Source organism: Cetorhinus maximus, chromosome 33, assembly GCF_964194155.1.
Source record: "Cetorhinus maximus chromosome 33, sCetMax3.hap1.1, whole genome shotgun sequence".
In the NCBI taxonomy this organism is placed as follows: Eukaryota; Metazoa; Chordata; class Chondrichthyes; order Lamniformes; family Cetorhinidae; genus Cetorhinus; species Cetorhinus maximus.
Window position 1 is genome coordinate 9,170,408 of NC_135911.1, and position 17,167 is coordinate 9,187,574.

At 48.3% G+C, this 17,167-nt stretch overlaps 2 protein-coding genes across 2 annotated transcripts in view; one reads left to right on the forward strand and one right to left on the reverse strand.

Annotated features, from left to right (window-relative positions):
• Positions 1–479: 479 nt before the first annotated feature.
• rps19 (ribosomal protein S19) lies at positions 480–14,393 on the reverse strand. The gene is made up of 6 exons (XM_078533543.1): positions 14,308–14,393; positions 11,446–11,516; positions 10,311–10,411; positions 6,906–7,089; positions 1,166–1,220; positions 480–552 (listed from the first exon to the last, which is right to left on the reverse strand). Exons 2-6 carry the CDS (start codon positions 11,514–11,516, stop codon positions 526–528), a joined length of 438 nt encoding a protein of 145 aa, XP_078389669.1. The 5' UTR covers positions 14,308–14,393; the 3' UTR covers positions 480–525.
• The window catches only part of LOC144671554 (histone-lysine N-methyltransferase PRDM7-like), a 177,965-nt gene continuing 172,898 nt past the window's right edge, over positions 12,101–17,167 (forward strand). The window contains exons 1-3 of the mRNA XM_078533508.1: positions 12,101–12,107; positions 14,546–14,641; positions 15,504–15,848. Coding sequence (XP_078389634.1) covers positions 12,101–12,107; positions 14,546–14,641; positions 15,504–15,848 — 448 coding nt within the window. The remainder of the gene's footprint in view (positions 12,108–14,545; positions 14,642–15,503; positions 15,849–17,167) is intronic.

Here is a 17,167-nt window from a genome sequence, read left to right on the forward strand (position 1 = left end):
TCAGCTTCAAGCCAACTTGAGTTTTTAATGCCGGCCAGCTGACACAGTATTTGCAGGAAGTACTCCCCCTAGTGTTGCAGCACAAATACATAGCCAGTTAGTGGTCTCTGCAGGGATCATAACAGGTTGTGGCCACAATCTTCCAGCCCTCATTGTAACATAGCGACAGAGGACATGGAGGATTGTAAATGTTTCACCCCTGTTCAAAAACAAATAGCAAAAGGAATAAACACAGCAAGTGCATAGGCCAGTCAGTCAATAATACAGAACTAAAAAACTGACATGCAGAAAACCACGGGCAAATAAACAAAAATCAGCATGGGTTTATTGAAAGCAAGTTGTACTTGGACTGGACATATGTACTCTCAGTTACATTGTAGAGAGTGACTGAGCAACAATCCACAAAGGAGAGGACTAGAAGCCCCTATCGACCCAAACAACTGGCTGAAGATTGGAATAAACACACCCAAAAGATGCAATTAGAACTGAAGGCTTTTATTGTTCTCCAGGGTATGACGCACGCATTCAATGTTTCTTACTCGCTGCCGCAACCTGCAAAAGGTAAAAGAACAGGATTTTCCAGTCTGCTCCAGCAAATTGGTCAGAAACACACACTTCAACTTTCCAACTTCTGCAAACATTGTCTGCTTTTTAAAAAAAATAATTTCACGGGGTGTGGGCATGATTGGCTCGGCCAGCATTTATTGCCCTCGAGAAGGTGATAGTGAGCCACCTTCTTGAACCGCTGCACGCCATGTGGTGTAGGTACACCCACAGTGCTGTTAGGGAGGGAGTTCCAGGATTTTGACTCAGCGGCAGTGAAGGAACGGCCGATATATTTCCAAGCCAGGATGGTGTGCGGCTTGGAGGGGAGCTTGCAGGTATCGATATTCCCACGCACCTGCTACCCTTGTCCTTTTGAGGCGGGTTTCGAAGGTGATGTTAGAATATATATTTTCTTGGCTTTTTAAGTTAAAGGTGCAATTTGTGTTCTTAGCCTGATAATTTTAGTGCAGGAAAATATTTCAGTTCAATGCTCAAGGTTTAAAAATCAATGTAAAACGTTATGGCTTTAACAATGCACCACTAATTAACATTCCCATCACCTCTCGTCCAAGTTTCATGAACTGTTTACACAAACTGAAATCTGCAATGACTTCCTCACCTGACCAGCAATTCGGTCCAGGTCTCTCTGCCCTTGTGGAGTCAGTCTGCGGCCGCTGTAGCAAAGAAATTAAAGCATTATAAAGTCACCATTTTACTTATTGTCACCTTAAGTTGCGCCGCTTGAGCTCGAAGTGGGTGTTTGCTCACTTCGAATTCTAGACCCCCCCCCAATTTTTCCCCACCCGTAAAGCAATCTGAGATAACAAAAAGATTTACAGAAACTCTTTTGCAGGCACCCATGCTGAAAGCCGCATACTATGGAGCTGGATTCCAAACTGCTGTAAGAGCAGAGAAATCTAGAGCAGGCTTGTCCAACATACGGTCCGTGGGCCGGACGTGGCCCATGAAACCCACCTACGCGACCCCCCCCTGAGCCAGTTTTCAAAATTCCAGTCTACCAGGTGAGTTTCAATGGAAGATCCTGCATGGAGCTGCTCCTCCAGAGACTGCTTGTCTCCACATCGGCAACAAACCAGGGAGAGAAACGGTCTCTGGTCGGGGGAGCAGTGAACACCAGCACTGCCAAACGTGCCGAGGTACGTCGAGCCAGCGAAGCCGAGGTACGTCGGTGTTGGAGCCCGGGGAGCCAGGCACGTTGGGCCGTGGAGGGCGAAGTTTTGGCGGCCTGTGGGGTGGGGAGGGGTTAAGTCACTTTGGGCCTGTAGAAGACTGTGACGTGGTGAGTTTGTGGGAGTGAGTGTATGTGTGTGGGGGAGAATGAATGAGAGTGCGCATCTGAAGGGAGTGGGGGTAAATGAGAGAGTATGTCGGTGAGGGTGGGGGGTGGTAGTGCAAGAGACTGTGTTTTGCAGGGGGGGGGGGGTGCGTGCTGCGTGCGATGGAGTGCAAGTCCGACTTGCGACCAGGTTCAGGTTTCTCTCACACTCACCACCAAACTCCAACACAATACACATGCACCCACTCAGTGGGTGAGGGTGAGTGATCGAATACCGAGACTGCGAGTGAGTCGGACACACACACTCTGACCCTCTCATACTCCGGTCATTTTTATTAACTACTTTTTTTTAAAAATTAAAAATTTATTGCTGTACTTTTGTTCATCAATTGTTTCTTTCCTTAAAACCTCAGCTTTTTTCACCCCCCCCCCCAAAATGGAGGTTATTGCTGTGCCAAACCTTATCTTTCTGAAATTTGCTCCAATTTACAAGATTGAGAAAAGCGCCCCCCCCTCCCCCCCAACCTCAACGAGCAAAAAGGTTGGACAAGCCTGTTCTAGAGTCTACACAAGACAAACATTTACTGTGGCGATGGTCAAGAGGAGGATTTCACAAGCAATGCCAGGCAGAATTGCAAGCTGTGCAATGGCACCCACGCATAGAAAAAAATCCAGCTTTAATTTGATGAGTTTACAAAGTTGTTGAGCTCAGTGAAATAGTGCGGAATGACACCCATCTCACGGGGTCTACCTGCACCCCCGCCATTCCAGTGACAGCCTATTGTTCAACCCTGGTGTATAACGAGCAACATGGGCTCGGAAGCAGAAACCTCCAGGTTTTTTTTCCTGAGGGGGTGTTTCGAATGGAAACGACACACGACGTGAATCTTGGCTGCAGGAATGATGCCAGCTGTAAGCCAAGGTCAAGCTTCAGGTTTCCAGGCTTGTGGATTTTTTAAATAAAAAAAAACCCGTCCTCCGATTCCTCGCTTTTAAAAAAATTCCCCCATATCTCCCAGCTCGTGACCCACACACGAGGGCTATCCAATTGCACTGGGGAGGCACCTTTGGCTAGATCAGATGAGCTAAAGGATTAGGGATACAACCACATAAATCAATGAGGTCATTAAAAAATGAAAGAGAACACTAGGGTTTCACTTCTAAAGGGATAGAATTGAAAAGCAAGGAGGCTGTGTTAAACTTCTCTACACACCTCAGTCAGACCATATTGTGTACAGTCCTATGCAGCACTCCAGTCTCCATATTACAAGGATATAGATGTATGATGGAAGGGACAAAAAGGATTTAAGGATGATACCAGAAGGGACCATACAGGAAATATTGGAACAGATTGGGGTTCTTTCCCTGAGAAAAGGTCAGGCTGAGCAGCGACCCAGCTAAGAACTTGTAAGATTACGAAAGGGTTGGATAGGGTAAACGTGGAGAAAATTCTTCAATGTTGCTGAGAAAGACATTTTGTTGAAGCTTTTTGTCTTGCACTCATCAGGACAATCGCAAGAATACCAATGTCAGGGGAAGCAACAACTTTATATTGTATGAGAAGAGAGTGCCGATAGAGGTGTTGCCATGGAGAATGCACCAGCTAATGGTGACCTGACAGTTAACTGCCAAGCCCTGCGTGAAAGTTAAACCAGGCAGCTTGACTGATTGGTCAAGGCACAGCCATTCACTAGTTCATTCCTCAGGGCAATCACATTTTGTTTAGCTGAAACAGGTGCCATGTGTGTACATGTTCTTCCTGTCTGCAAAGAACAGGGCCTCGTGTATTAATATATGTAGCTTCCAGTACACGCGAATGCACCACACTGCAAGCCTGACTGACAGTCTTAAATTGGTTGTCAGTGTAATTCTAAGCACACGGAGGATTATTTAGCAAATGTTATCCAATCGCGGAATCACATCTAATGTTGGACACTGTTTTTTGAGTTTCGCAAGCACGGGCTGGTTGGGTACAGTCTGTACCCTGCCCGTTAAGGCTGTTGGAAGGGACATGCTGTTTGATACAATCCGCCAGTCTTTGGGATGTACAGCCTACATACCTAGCATCACCACTGGCACTGAAATTCATATAACACATTACTCATTTGCGAGTTAGGCAGAGTGCCTTTTTGCCTTGATGGCAGCATCCTGTTAGTGGAGAATACTACTTGTTGCTACTGCAGAGTAGCAGCATGAAACGGCTAGCTTCACCTGTTGCTCAAAACTTTTGAGATACCTTGCCCTTCCAGGGTAGTCTGTGATAGACTGGGCACTTTTCAAGGTCGAAAGTGATGACTTTAGGCCCGTTCATGAGTTTGCACAATGTACAGCGCAAAATGATCTGATTGGGGTAGCCTTTTCCCCGCAGGATGTCTTCGATGTGCCCTATTTCAGCATCAAGCTTGCATAGTGAACAAATGGCTTGGGTCCTATTTACGAGGTTGCTAATAAGGCCAATCTTATATGGAGTGAGGAACTGTAAAAATCCCAACGTCAGTGAAGGCAGGCTTGCAGTAGACCGTGGTAGAGAACCCCCTGGCAGATTTCTCAACTAGTATGTCAAGGAAAGGGAGTTTATTTGACTGCTCCATTCCAAAGGTGAACTTGAGCACAGGATGGGACCCAGTAAGACACACAAGGAAATTATTACATGCAGCTGCGGATTTAAATATAGCAAACTTATCACCCACATATCGGAAAAATGCAAGTGGTAGGAGGTTAGGTGTCATTCCATCAAAGCCACGTTTCTCATGGAACCCAACAACGATGTTTGCGAGAGCTGGGCCTAGAGGGGATCCCATGTCAACACCATTTGGGCACACATGGTGTCGATAAAGCTGAACTCAACTGCGCGAGTTGCCGAGTTCGTAAGTTCAATGAATACTGATACACGCAATGGTGGTGGGTCTAGATCGCCATGATATAGTGCTGCAGCATAACTATTTGTGGCTTCCTTAAGTGGAACACTGGCGAACAGGTTAGCAATGTCAAAGGAGCTCATGGAAACAGCATTGCTATCGATATGCAAGTCTTGTACGGTCTTCGCAAATGTGAAGGAGACCTTCACCGTGCATCTGGAAAACTTGCTCAATCTGGTTGTAACAATTCGCCCAATCTTTTGGACAATTCATGCTGTGCAGAACCAGTCGCGGATGAGATAGGGCGTAAAGGACCATCGGTTTTGTGCGTCTCGGGCAGCCCATACGTACGTGGACACAGTGAACCGTGAGGGTGAACCATATGTATCAGGTGGCAGCTCATCGCTCTTACGCAAGTCCAGCAAGGGTTTGTTTTTTGGCTGACTTTAGAGCAAGGCTGTCCCGTCATGTTGTGGAGTTTGTTCTTGCGCGTGGTTTCAATTTTGGCGCGCCTTCATCATAAATCAAACGGGAAGAGGTGCTTGCCGAGTTCAAACCCCTCTACTCCCAACTATCCCAAGATGCTGAAAGCACGCCTAGCTGATCTAGCGCCCACACATTGCAGGGTTCTGAACGACCTGTCTGATTTTCACAAGCAACGCGAATGTCTTGCAGCATTGCGAGGTCCTAAGACCAACCTGGACATACACATCAGTAAACAGGACAAAGGGTGGGGAATAGTCATCCTTAACAAGCATGACTATATCAATAAAACGTACGCATTCTTAAGGACGGGTCCAAACTCGTATCATTTAAACCTGCTGCTCACCACCTGATCAGGCAGCCTCAATACACACGTTGGGATTCTTACAGTTCCTGCTTACGTGCTGTGAGATTGGCCTCATCAGCAACCTTGTAAATAGGGCTCAAGCCATTTGCTCACTGTGCAAGCTTGAGGCTGAAATAGGGGCATCAAAGTCATCCTGCGGTATGATGCCTACCCTGGTCAGATAATTTCACGCTGTATATCTTGCCAATTCATAAACAGGCCTGAAGCCATCACTTTCGACCCTGAAAAGCGCTCAGTCTACCTCAGATTACCCTGGAAGGGCAAGGTACCTCAAAAATTTGAGCAACAGGTGAAGCTAGCCGTTTAATGCCGCTACTATGCAGTAGCAACATGAGTGGTATTTGCCACTAACAGGATGCTGCTGTCAAGCCAAAAAGACATTCTGCTTATCACACAAATGAGGAATGTGGTATGTGAATTTCAGTGCCAGTATGCTGCTAGGTATGTAGTACCGTACGTCCTAAAGACTGGCAGATCGTATCAAACAGCATGTCCCTTCCAACATTCACAACAGGCAAGGTGCAAACTGTATCTAACCAGCCCGTGCTTGCGAAACTCAAAACAGTGTCCAACATTAGATGTGATTCCGCAATTGGACAACATTTTGTTAAATAATCCTCAGTGTGCTAAAAATTACACCAACAGCCAATTTAAGATGGTCAGGATCACAGTGTGGTGCATTTGCATGCACTGGAAGCTACATATATTAATATACAGGGCCCTCTTTGCAGGTAAAAAGAACATGTACACACATTTTGTGCCTGTTTCAGATAAACAAAAATAAGTGACAGCCATTCGCTGATTCATTCCTCAGGGCAATGCCTTGACCAGAGTCAAGCTGCCCGGTTTAAATTTCAAACAATGCTTCGCAGTTAACCGTCAGTCATCATTAACTGGTGCATTCCCCATGGCAATGCCTCTGCCTGAATCCACTTGCCAACCAATCAGCACCCTATCCGCGTACAGTATGAAGTTGTTGCTTCCCCCGACATTGGTATTCTTGCGATTCTCCTGATGAGTGCAAGAATGAAAAGCTTCCGCAAAATGTCTTTTATCAAAGAGAAAGTACTGCTGAGAAATCGGCAGGACTGGATAATCGGTTTTATGTGGCACACATTATAATAATTTTTTTTAAAAAGAGGGGGTAAGAGGAGGAGGCTGGTCGAGGGAGTAAACACTGGCACAGACCAACTGTTTCGAATAGCCTGTCTCTATGTAATATACTCTAGCAGTAGCTCAGTCGGTCCCAGTGCTTAACAGCAGGGGAGGGGAGCAAGGTGCTCTCACAAATCTACTACCCTACAGAAAGGCAGAAGCAACACAAAGGCGCCCACATTTATCAATGCTCCCTTACCCGTTGGGATCCTTCTCGACCATCTTCAGCCCTTCGAGAGCCTGCAGCACCTTCCTGGCCACAGACTTGGAGCCACGGCTGAAGTGACTGGGCTTCACACCATTCCGCTGGCGGCCGCCGTAAATCTTGGTCATGGCGCCGACTCCAACACCACCCCGCAGGTACAGGTGACGCACTGTGGAAGCTGGAGCGAGAAGGGGAATATAATGAGGCTGAGTTTTTTTCCACACCCCTCCCCTGCCCCCAGCTACATTTGCTTCAATTTGTTCTACATCTTCCCATGGGATGCGGGTGCCACTGGTAAGGCTAGCATTTGCTGTCCATCCCTAATTGCCCTTGAGCTGAGTGGCTTGCTCGGCCATTTCAGAGGGGCAGTAAAGTGTCGAACACATTGCTGTGGGTCTGGAGTCACACGTAGGCCAGGCAGGGTAAGGAAAGTTGTGAGCCAGATGGGTTTTTAAACTACAAATGATGATAGTTTCACGGTCACCATTACCGAGGCGATTTTTCAATTCTATATTGATTCACTGAATTTAAAATGTCACCAGCTGCCATGGTAGGATTTGAACCTGCGTCGCCAAGACATCAACCTGAGCTTCTGGTTTACCAGCCCAGTGACGTTACCTCACGCCACTCTCTCCCCTTTATGTTAGGTGGCTCCCAGCCTCAGGAGTGAGCACACTAAGAACTCCAGGGCAACGCTGAGGGAGCACTGAATGTGGTGTTGGGAGACCCCCAGCCCCAGTGCCTCTGCATGCAAGCTACAAATCACTCAGCGCCACTTGGAGAACGGGGAGCGCTCCTGGTGCCACCCCCCGCCCAACAAGCACTAAAACAGATCAACTGCATTTTCAATTCACAGCCTCGGCAGCACATTTGGACGGCAATACTCTCGCTGCGGTGAGACGCGGCAACGTAATCTCTTGGACTGTGATGCTCTGTCACGTAATGAGAATGCAATGCGCGTTCTACAAACTTTTCTTTCCCATCTTAGGATTGTTTTCCTTACGGCAGAGGTGGCTAAGGAGGGGACTTAATAGAGACATTCAAAATGATGAAAGGTTTCAATACAGCAAATAAGGAGAAACTGTTTTCAGTGGCAGGAGGTAGGCAACCAGAGGGACACGGATTGTAGTTGTTAAAAGAAACGGAGGGGTGGGAGATGCAAACACAGATCTGGAATTTTCTACCCGAGAGCAGACAAGCAGGGAAGTGTGCTGTTACAACTGCACGAGGCCATAGTGAGGCCACATCAGGAGTACTGTATAGTTGTGGTCTCCTTAAGGGATACAATTTAAACATGAGGAGTCTCCCACTTAAGACAAACGAGGAGAATTTTTTCCTCCCCGAACCCCCCCACCCTCAGAAGGCCGTTAAGCCCATGGACCTCTTTCCCTAGAGAGAAGTGGAGACTGAGTAATTGAATTTATCCAAGGCTGCACTAGACAGGTTTTTGATTGACAAGGGAGCCAAGGGTTATGCAGGAAAGTGGGGTTAAAGGCAGAATCAGATCCTGGCACTGACTGGCACAGCAGGCTCAAGGGGCCGAATGGCCTACTTCCGGTTCTTGTGACGGGGTGATGGAAACAGACTCAATAATAACTTTCAGGTGGAAATTGGCAGAACGCGCTTGAAAAGATTTGCAAGGCTATGGGGAGCGAGACTAATTGAATAGCTCTTTCAAAAGAGCTGGCACGGGCACAATGGGCCGAATGGCTTCCTTTGGTGCTTCTACAACCTCTCATTGCCAGGCAACTGAGGTTCAGTATGCAAATGTGAACCATCAAACTCAACTCCGCACAAAGAGACCAGCTATTGAGATGATGGCTCCCTCTTTGCGGGAGACACCCGACGTGTGCAGGTAACTGCTGGGAGGATGCAATGGGAATCTCTGAAGAAAAGTGGCCTGTACACGTGTGAAGTGCCAGAGGGGAGGAGGGCAGAAGGCACCAGAGATTGGAAATTTCAAGCCTGTTAATGGGAGCGGAGAAAATTCCCCAAAAAGCTGACAAACTCATCACCGTTAAGAAGAGTGGAGGTCTCTTCCCCAAAAGACAGAACTTGACTCCCACTCGCCTGCCAAAACTAAACCAGGCCAGGCAGGCAGCTGAATATTTGAAACCATTTGAAAGATCTGAACACTGGCTGGGGAAGAACCCTTTCGAGTGCCTTACTCAGTACGTTTCGGTCAAAGCTGCCCTTTTCAGCTAGAGATGTCTCTCCGCAGCTTTCAGAGGCCAGGAGCCCCTCAAATAATATAATTTAGGGGGGAAAAAAAGACCGTGCGCTTCACATTCTCAAGGTGCCCTGAAACGCTCCACAGCGAGATCACTTGTATAAACAAAGGCAAGAGTTTGTCTACTACACAGAGCAAGATCCCGCTGGAGAGAAAAACAAAAGCACGATGGGTTCGTCTCTTAATGGGTCTGTTTGAGGGAGGAATGTTGGCCAGGACAAGGGTGAACCCACTTGAAAGAAAACAGCCATGAGGGTCTTTACTTCCACCTGAAAAGGGCAGCACCAGCTCCAATGGAGAGAGAAAAGAGTTAACATTTTCAGGTGGCTGACCTTTCATTGGAACTCGCAAAACAACCCGAAAAAAAAAACACTGTGTCTCCCCCTCTTTTACAGATGTTGCATGACCTGCTGAGAATTTCCAACATTTTCTGGGGTTTTTTTGTTTCGAGTTTCCAGCATCTGCAATATTTTGCTTTTTGACTCAAGTAGTGTCAGGGTCAGGTGTTCAAATCCCACTCCAAAACTTGAGCGCAAAAGTCAAGGCCGACATCCCAGCGCAGTCGCGAGGGAGTGCCGCATTGTCGGAGGTGCCGTTATCTCAGATGAGATGTTAAACTGAGGCCCCTCCTGCCTGCTCGGGTGTATGCAAAAGATCCCATGACACTATTTCGTCCAGTATCATGTCCGATATTAACCCCTCTCTCAACATCACACACACACAAAATAAAAATCATCTGGGTCATTAGCAGATTGCTGTTTGTGGGAGCTTTCTCTGAGCTAATTGGCTGCCGCGTTTCCTACATTACAACAGTGACCACACTTTAAAAAGAGTACTCCCGTTGGTTGTAAAGCACATCGAGACATCCAGTGAATGTGAAAAGGCACTATATAAATGTAACAAGTCTTTCTTTTTAAATATGCCCAGGTCTAGGTCTCTGCAACAACAGGCCTTCTGAAAAGTTGCAGAGAGCAATCGGAGACTGACTCCCCCCCCGCCCCCATCACGTGCAAGCTGTGCATGGACAGACTATGGAAACTGAAGCTCTTCAGGCTTTACAGATGACTCTAGAGGCGTGCAGAAGCTTACAGATGACTCTAGAGGTGTGCAGAAGCATGAAAGAGTAGCGAGGGGGGGGGGTGGGAGAGAATTGCATGACTCGCACTCACCAGCTCGGGTGTAGAACCAATTCTCGTCGTAAGGTGCCAGTTCTTTGTGTTTGCCCAGCTTTACTGTATCGACCCAATCAGGCACCTTTAGCTTGCCAGACCTGTAAACACAGACCAGTGTGAAAATCCCCCTGGAATCCATACAAGTGGGGTGGGGAGGTGGCGGGGGGGAAACGTACAAATAACACCGAAATCTCCTGCAGTAGGCGCCCAGGGGCATTGCCCGCACAACTCTGCTTCCTCCAAGCTTTATAAACACGAACCTTCAACGCAAAACCCAGGGAAGAGTTTCAAAACAGCAAGAGTTCTGGAGCAGATCATCCACCACCCAGGTTGCTTAAAGTGTGAAAGCAAGATCCAAAAAAAAGAGAGTTAATACCTGGAATGAAGGGAGATTTAATGAGGGGGACTGCAGGGCTTAGGGCCCAGGCAACCGAACACACAGCTACAACAGAGGAGCGATTAAAATCTAGGCTATTAAAGGAACATCTTAAAAGGGATACAAAGAGTCTGCAAAGGGACATAAGACGGGTGAAGCGAGCGGGCAAAAACTTGGCAAATGGAGTATGGTGTGGGAAAATGTGACGCTGTCCATTTTGACAGGAATAGGAAAGCAGAATATAATTTAAATGGAAAGAGAAAGAGGGTTGTTAATCTTCGGAATTCTCTTCCCCAGAAAGCCGTGGAGGCCGAGTTATTGAATGTGTTCAAAGCCGAGTTAGAGAGAGATTTTTGATCGACAAAGGAGGCAAGAGGAGCTAAGGCCACAATCGGATCAGTCACAATTTAATTGAATAACAGAGCAGGCTCGAGGGGACGAATTGTCTTCCCCTGCTCCTCTTGTCTTACAATCGTTATTGGACCAGGAGCCAACATAGGTCAACAGAACCCGATGCGAATTTGGGTACAGTCGGAGTTCTGGATGAGCTGAACTGAAATTTATCACTAAAACGCATCAGCATAGGGACTGAGTCACAACGAATTCGGCATCTTTACTGGGGCTAAAACAATGGAAATTTAGAAATAAAGAGAGTGAACAACTGCTCAGGAAGCTTGTACAAGTCATTTTGAAAGCATTCTTCACCCCCCCCACCCCCACCCTGACCCCAACCCACTGGAAGCATTCAATACTTACTTCTTGAGGAAAGCTCCCAAAGCTTTGACAAACTCCTGCTGATTCACGTCCTTAACTGTTACACCAGGCATCTGAGGAAAAAAATGAAGCACAGAGTGAGTGAACAACAACATGATGGCAAAAGTCAGATTCAATCACATCACATGTCCATTCAACAGGTCTCTTGCAGGGAGGGCCATATCCCTCTCCGTCGCTGATCCGAGCGGAGGTGCATTCTGCTCCTGGTCAAGCCTCAGTTGTCCAGTCAACACGGCAGAGAATCCAGTCAGTCCTACAGCCCCACAAGTTTACTCCCCTCAAGTGCCCATCCAATTTCCTTTGGAAGTCTCCTCGTGGGCAGATAGTTCCAGGTCATTACCGCCTGTTGTGTAAAGTTCTTCCTCACGCTACATGCCCCTCACCCCGCATCTCTCGCGACCCACATATTCTGGGTTGATATTCCAGCCACAAAGCAGCTTAAATTATCAAGACGGTTAAAGAGCATGGCGTTGCCACGCTTTAAGAGAAGCATAGCCTGAGTGACCCGATAAACTACTGTTCCACCTCCCCTCCTCCACCCCCAGAGAACGGTGGATCTCTGGATCAAGTTATTGTCTCACACTGTGAATTCATTCAAATGACCGCTGGAAAGGTTTCTGGCTGAGAAACTCTCACAATGGCTGGTACAGCAAATGTTCCCTCGGTCTGACGTTCCACCAGCTAAGAGGAATTTTCTAGAATTTCACCAAATAACCAGGGGGAACAGGTTTAAAGTAATTGGTGGGAGCATTAAGGGAGAGTTGAGGAAGAATTTTTTTCAACCAGAGCATGCGTGGAGGGGATCTGGAACTCTTTGCCAAAAATAATTGTAGAGACAGAAATCCACCCTACATTTAAAAAATTGCTTGGATATGTGCCTGATTTGCCACAGCCTACAGGATTAAGAATTAGGGTTAGGCTGGAATAAAATCATTTTACACAAGGGGTAACTAGGGAGGGCTAACAAATGCTGTTCCTGCCAATGGCTCACATGTCATATGGATAAATAAAACTGAATTACATGGGAGCGCCTGTTTGGACTAGACAGTCCTTCACTGTCTCTCAGTTTGTACAATCCTTGTAGCCTCAACAGATCTATATATCCCCACCCCTCTGTATACCTGTTCCCTACAAAGCCCTTGACCTCTTTAGACCCCAGTTGTCTACCAATCCCCATCTCTTGATACCCCGGAGCTATGCCACTTGCTCCTCCTACCCCAGGGGCTTGCCTATCCCACCTCCCACTAAGGATCCTGCAGTTTCTGGACCTGTTGCAGGGCAGAGTGAGGAGGGTGGGAAAGCAGAATGTTGGTTAAAACCCCCAAACCCAATCAGGCCTCTCGTACTGCCCCAGCCCTTTCCCCATTTTTCCCCTCTTCTTCTCACCATGTCTGACCTCTCACCTCCACCCCCACACTGTCTCTCTGACTGTGCTGCCTCCTGTTCTCCCACTTTATCCTCTAACTATCCTGTCTATCCCTTGTGTTCCTCTCCCCATCATCGAGCTATGTTCTGTTTCTTTATTCTCTCTCCCCAGTTCATCCCCTAGTGTGTATATCTCTCCTTTTCCCCTTCATCATGCTGTCTCCACTTCTCTCTCCCTCTCTAATCCCAGACCCACGTGCGTCAGTGCGAAGAGAAGTACAATCTCCCTCCATACCACCCACCAGCGGTTTACCTCTTCTGTGTGCCTCTCCCTCTCATTGCGCTCTTGTTCTATCTCCCCACAGCACCACCCCCACTCCAATCCCAGACTCTGTCTGTGTACTGGTATCCCTTTCACCAAGCGGTCTCCTGTTCTCTTCCTCCCCTCGCTCTCTACCCCACAGTGTGTCACCCTCCCTGTGCTGCCTCTTGCCCTCTCTCTCCATTCCCATGTGCCCACTCTCTCACTATGCTGCCTGTTCTCGCTCTATCCCCTACCTCCCTGGTTTATTCTCCACCCCCTTCCCAGTCATGCAGTCTGTTCACCGCCTTCTCGCTCTACCCCGCCCCCCATGTTGTTTAATCTCCGTGTGTATAAACCTATCTCACTGTGCGCTGTTCTCTCTCTATCTATCCCCAAGTGTGTATACTCCTACCTCTCTCCCCCTCTCTGTGCTGTCCATTCTATGTATCCTCCAGTATTACACCCCGTATCCCCCTATGTGTACACGTCCCTATCCCAACTGTGTGCTGTTCTCTCTCTCCCTATCCCAAAGCGTGCATACCCACTACCTCCCACCCCTCACTGTGCTGTCCATTATCTCTATGTATCCACCTGGTTTAACACTCTGTTGCGTGTGTATAATCTCCATCTCACTGTGTGTTGTTCCTCTCTCTCTCTCTCGCCCTCCTTCAGTATCCCCCAGCGTGTATACCCCCTACACCTCTCTCCCTCTTACTGTGCTGTCTGTTCCCCCTGCACATCCTCCAGTATATACCCCGCATCCTCCTGGTTTAACCCCCCTATGTGTATATCCCTAATCTTTCCCCTTACCATGTGTTGCCTGCTGTTCTCTCTCTCTCTCTATCCCCCCAGTATATGCCCCTACCCTTCAGCAAGGTGCTCCCTGCCTTGTATTTTCTTTCTACCCCCAGTGCATACATGCCCTTCTCTCTCCCCCTTCACCATGTTGCCTCCTGTCCTCTCTCCCTCCCCTGGTTCAACCCCAGTGCCTGTATAAATCTATCCCTCGCTACCTTGCCCTCTACCCAGTTTTCTCTCTATATCCCGAATGTTAATGTGCCCTTATCTCTCTCCTCTTCCCCCACGTGCTGCCTCCTATTTTCTCTCTCTCAACCCCCCTCCCTATGTATATATCCATCCCCCTCCCTCTCCCTCCCTCTCTCTCTCCCCCTCACCGTGAAGCCGGTTGCCTCTTGTTCGGACCCAGGGAGGAAGAGGCCGGCACGGGGTCGCCCGCCCGCATTTCACAGGGGCCAGCAACTCCCGTGGCGCGTCAGAGCCTCGCGTGATCCCAGAGCGGGCGTGGGATTGGTTGGAACGACGAAAGGGGTCAGGGGTCGGAGGTCGGAGGGGAGAGCGGAGTCCAGAAACACATGGTGCGCGCCATTTTGTCAGCCCGGTGAGCCGGCACAGCGGTGAGCCGGCACAGACCTGTCCCCGGCTCCGAGCGGGTTCCACCCCGCCCCCCCCCCCCACCTCTCTCGGGGAATGGATGGAAAGGAGCTGCAGGTACCGGCAGTGTCTCACACCCGGGGGGAACCGGGAGTGGGGGGACCGGGAGTGGCATCATCAGAACAGATGCGATGGAGGAGAAGGAACTGAGTCTCATCTGTTCTGATGATGCCACTTTCAAAAACAATTCCTCTGACAGTGGGCCTGGGATGGGGTCCTGAGCACTGGGATCAGGAGTCGGGGACATTCCTGGGATCAAATAGAACTGGGAATTGTTTTGGAGCTGGGAATTGTTTTGGAGTAGGGACATCAGGACTGGGGATTGGGCTTTTATTCCTGGGAGGGGGCAGAGTCCAGCGATATTTGGGGGGAGGAGCAAGTTCTGACATGTTAGTGGTGCAGGGAGGTGAGGATCCATATTGCCTCAGCCCCTTTCAGACAATCAGGTTCTGCCTCACCCCCTACACGGTGCACTCGTCCGTCACTGTCCCCCAACCTGTCCAAAACCCTTTCCACATGCTCAGGTACCCCCTCCCCCACCCATTCCTGTCTTTACATTTCAGGGTCAGTTTTCTGTTCCTGAGTTCCACCTCACATTGTGCACCCCCAGTCTGTGATTTTTCTCCCAAGGGGAGGTGACCAATATCCTGTTGTGTTCTCCCAGCATGTGTACGAATGAAAAACATGTGATTCAAAGTGCTGTCCAGCTGCTCTGTGCTTTCAAATCTCCAGCACAAGCTGGTTTTAGTTGAAGGCCCTTAATGCCTGAGCTTTAACCTTCCCACAGAAATGAAAGCAGTGAGTTACTGATCAGTGTTTCTTGTAAATTGAGCATCACATTGTAACCACGTGAAGCTTGGGATGTAATGTACCAGCAGGGAGGTTATATCTGTGGATAAATACTTTCAATCTTTTCCAGGTGACTCGCCTGTCCCAGTTTCTGGGTTCCCTGGGGATCAGGTTGTACTGCCCTGTACCTACAAAGGGAATGCCCCAATCTCAGATTTACTGGTAGTCTGGGATACAGCCAAGGGTGAAAATTTACACAAGTTCATCGCTGGGAATGACGATTTGACAGAACAAGACCCACGATTCAGAAACAGAACAAACCTGTTCAAAGATCAACTGGGACGAGGCAACTGGTCAGTTCTGATCTCTGACCTCAGGGAGTCAGACCAGAACCAGTATATATGTGAAATCTACAAGTGGACAGCTGTGGGTTATACATGGGAGCAAACTGATATCATCCATCTTTCTGTGACAGGTGAGAGGTTTCTGCTTCAGGTATTCTGTATTTAATCTCTATGGGTTTGGTAGTTCAGTGGTTATGTTACTAGCCTAGTAATACAGAGGCCTGGACTAATAATCCAGAGGATGAGAGTTCAAATCCCAGCATGGCACTTCCAGAATTTAAATTCAGTTTATTAAATAATAATCTGGAAATATAAAGTTAGTTGCAATAAAAGTGACCATGAAGCTGTTGGATTGTTGTAAAACCCCAACTGGTTCACGAATGTCCCTTTAGGGAAGGAAACCTGCCGTCCTTACCCAGTCTGGTCTCTATGTAACTCCAGTCTCACAGTAACCTGGTTTAGCTGGCCTAGCAGGTCAGAGGGCAGTTCAAAATGAATTGATATCAAACCATTGGAAAGAAATAATAGAATAAAACTGAATCATCACTGGCTTCACCCCGGGCATCGAATCAGGAAATAACACAGACAAACCCAAGCCAGTCGACATTGCAAAGTCCCCTCACTAACATCTGGGGACTGGTGTCCAAGTTGGGAGAGCTGTCTGGCAGAGTCATAACCACAGAATTAACCCTGAATCCCAGTCTCCTCTATCACCATCCCTGGGTATGTTCTGTCCCACTGGCAGGACAGACCCACCAGAGGTGTGCTATACAGTTCGGAGGGAGTAGTCCCAGGAATCCTCAACATTGACTCTGAACCCCATGAAGTCTCACAGCTTCAGGTCAAACATGGACCTGGAAACCTCCTGCTGATTATCACCTACTGCCCTCCCTCAGTTGATGAATCAGTGCTCCTCCATGCTGAACACCACTTGGAGGAAGCAGTGAGAGTGGCAAGGACACAGAATGTACTGAGTGGAGACAACACTTTCCATCACCAAAGGTGGGTCAGTAATACCATCACCGACCAAGCTGATGGAGCCCTGAAGGACAGAGCTGTCAAACTGGGTGATGGAAGGAGTTAATGGAGCTATCAAGCTGCACTCACTCTCCAGCAAAGAGCTCTGTCTGTCTCCAGATTTTGGGGTGCAGGAGGTGGGGCCCATCACACCTCTCAGGCAGCCTTTACAAGACCCAGTGCACTTATTTTGAAAGTGTATCCCAGTAGACCCAGGATCCTGGGGGGATTCTCGCCTCAGGGGGATGTAGGCTGCTGGGAATGATCCTGCTCAGGGTAACTCTGGCAAACTTCAATTCTACCCCCCAACAGTTAATGCAATCCTGTTGGATTTTTCACTCTGCCGACCCTGTTCCTGATCCTTCCCGATCATTTTGATCCGAGTCTCGTTCCTCCCAGGATATGTTTCCCTAAAGCCCGATAGAGTCTTTGA

Bases quoted from the DNA above. Each gene is read 5' to 3' on its own strand.
- rps19 (XM_078533543.1), bottom strand. From the start codon at position 11,516: ATGCCTGGTGTAACAGTTAAGGACGTGAATCAGCAGGAGTTTGTCAAA. The intron at 10,412-11,445 runs GTAAGTATTGAA...CTGTGTTTACAG, and splicing joins TTGGGAGCTTTCCTCAAGAA to GTCTGGCAAGCTAAAGGTGC. The intron at 553-1,165 runs GTGAGGAAGTCA...TACCTTTTGCAG, and splicing joins TGGACCGAATTGCTGGTCAG to GTTGCGGCAGCGAGTAAGAA.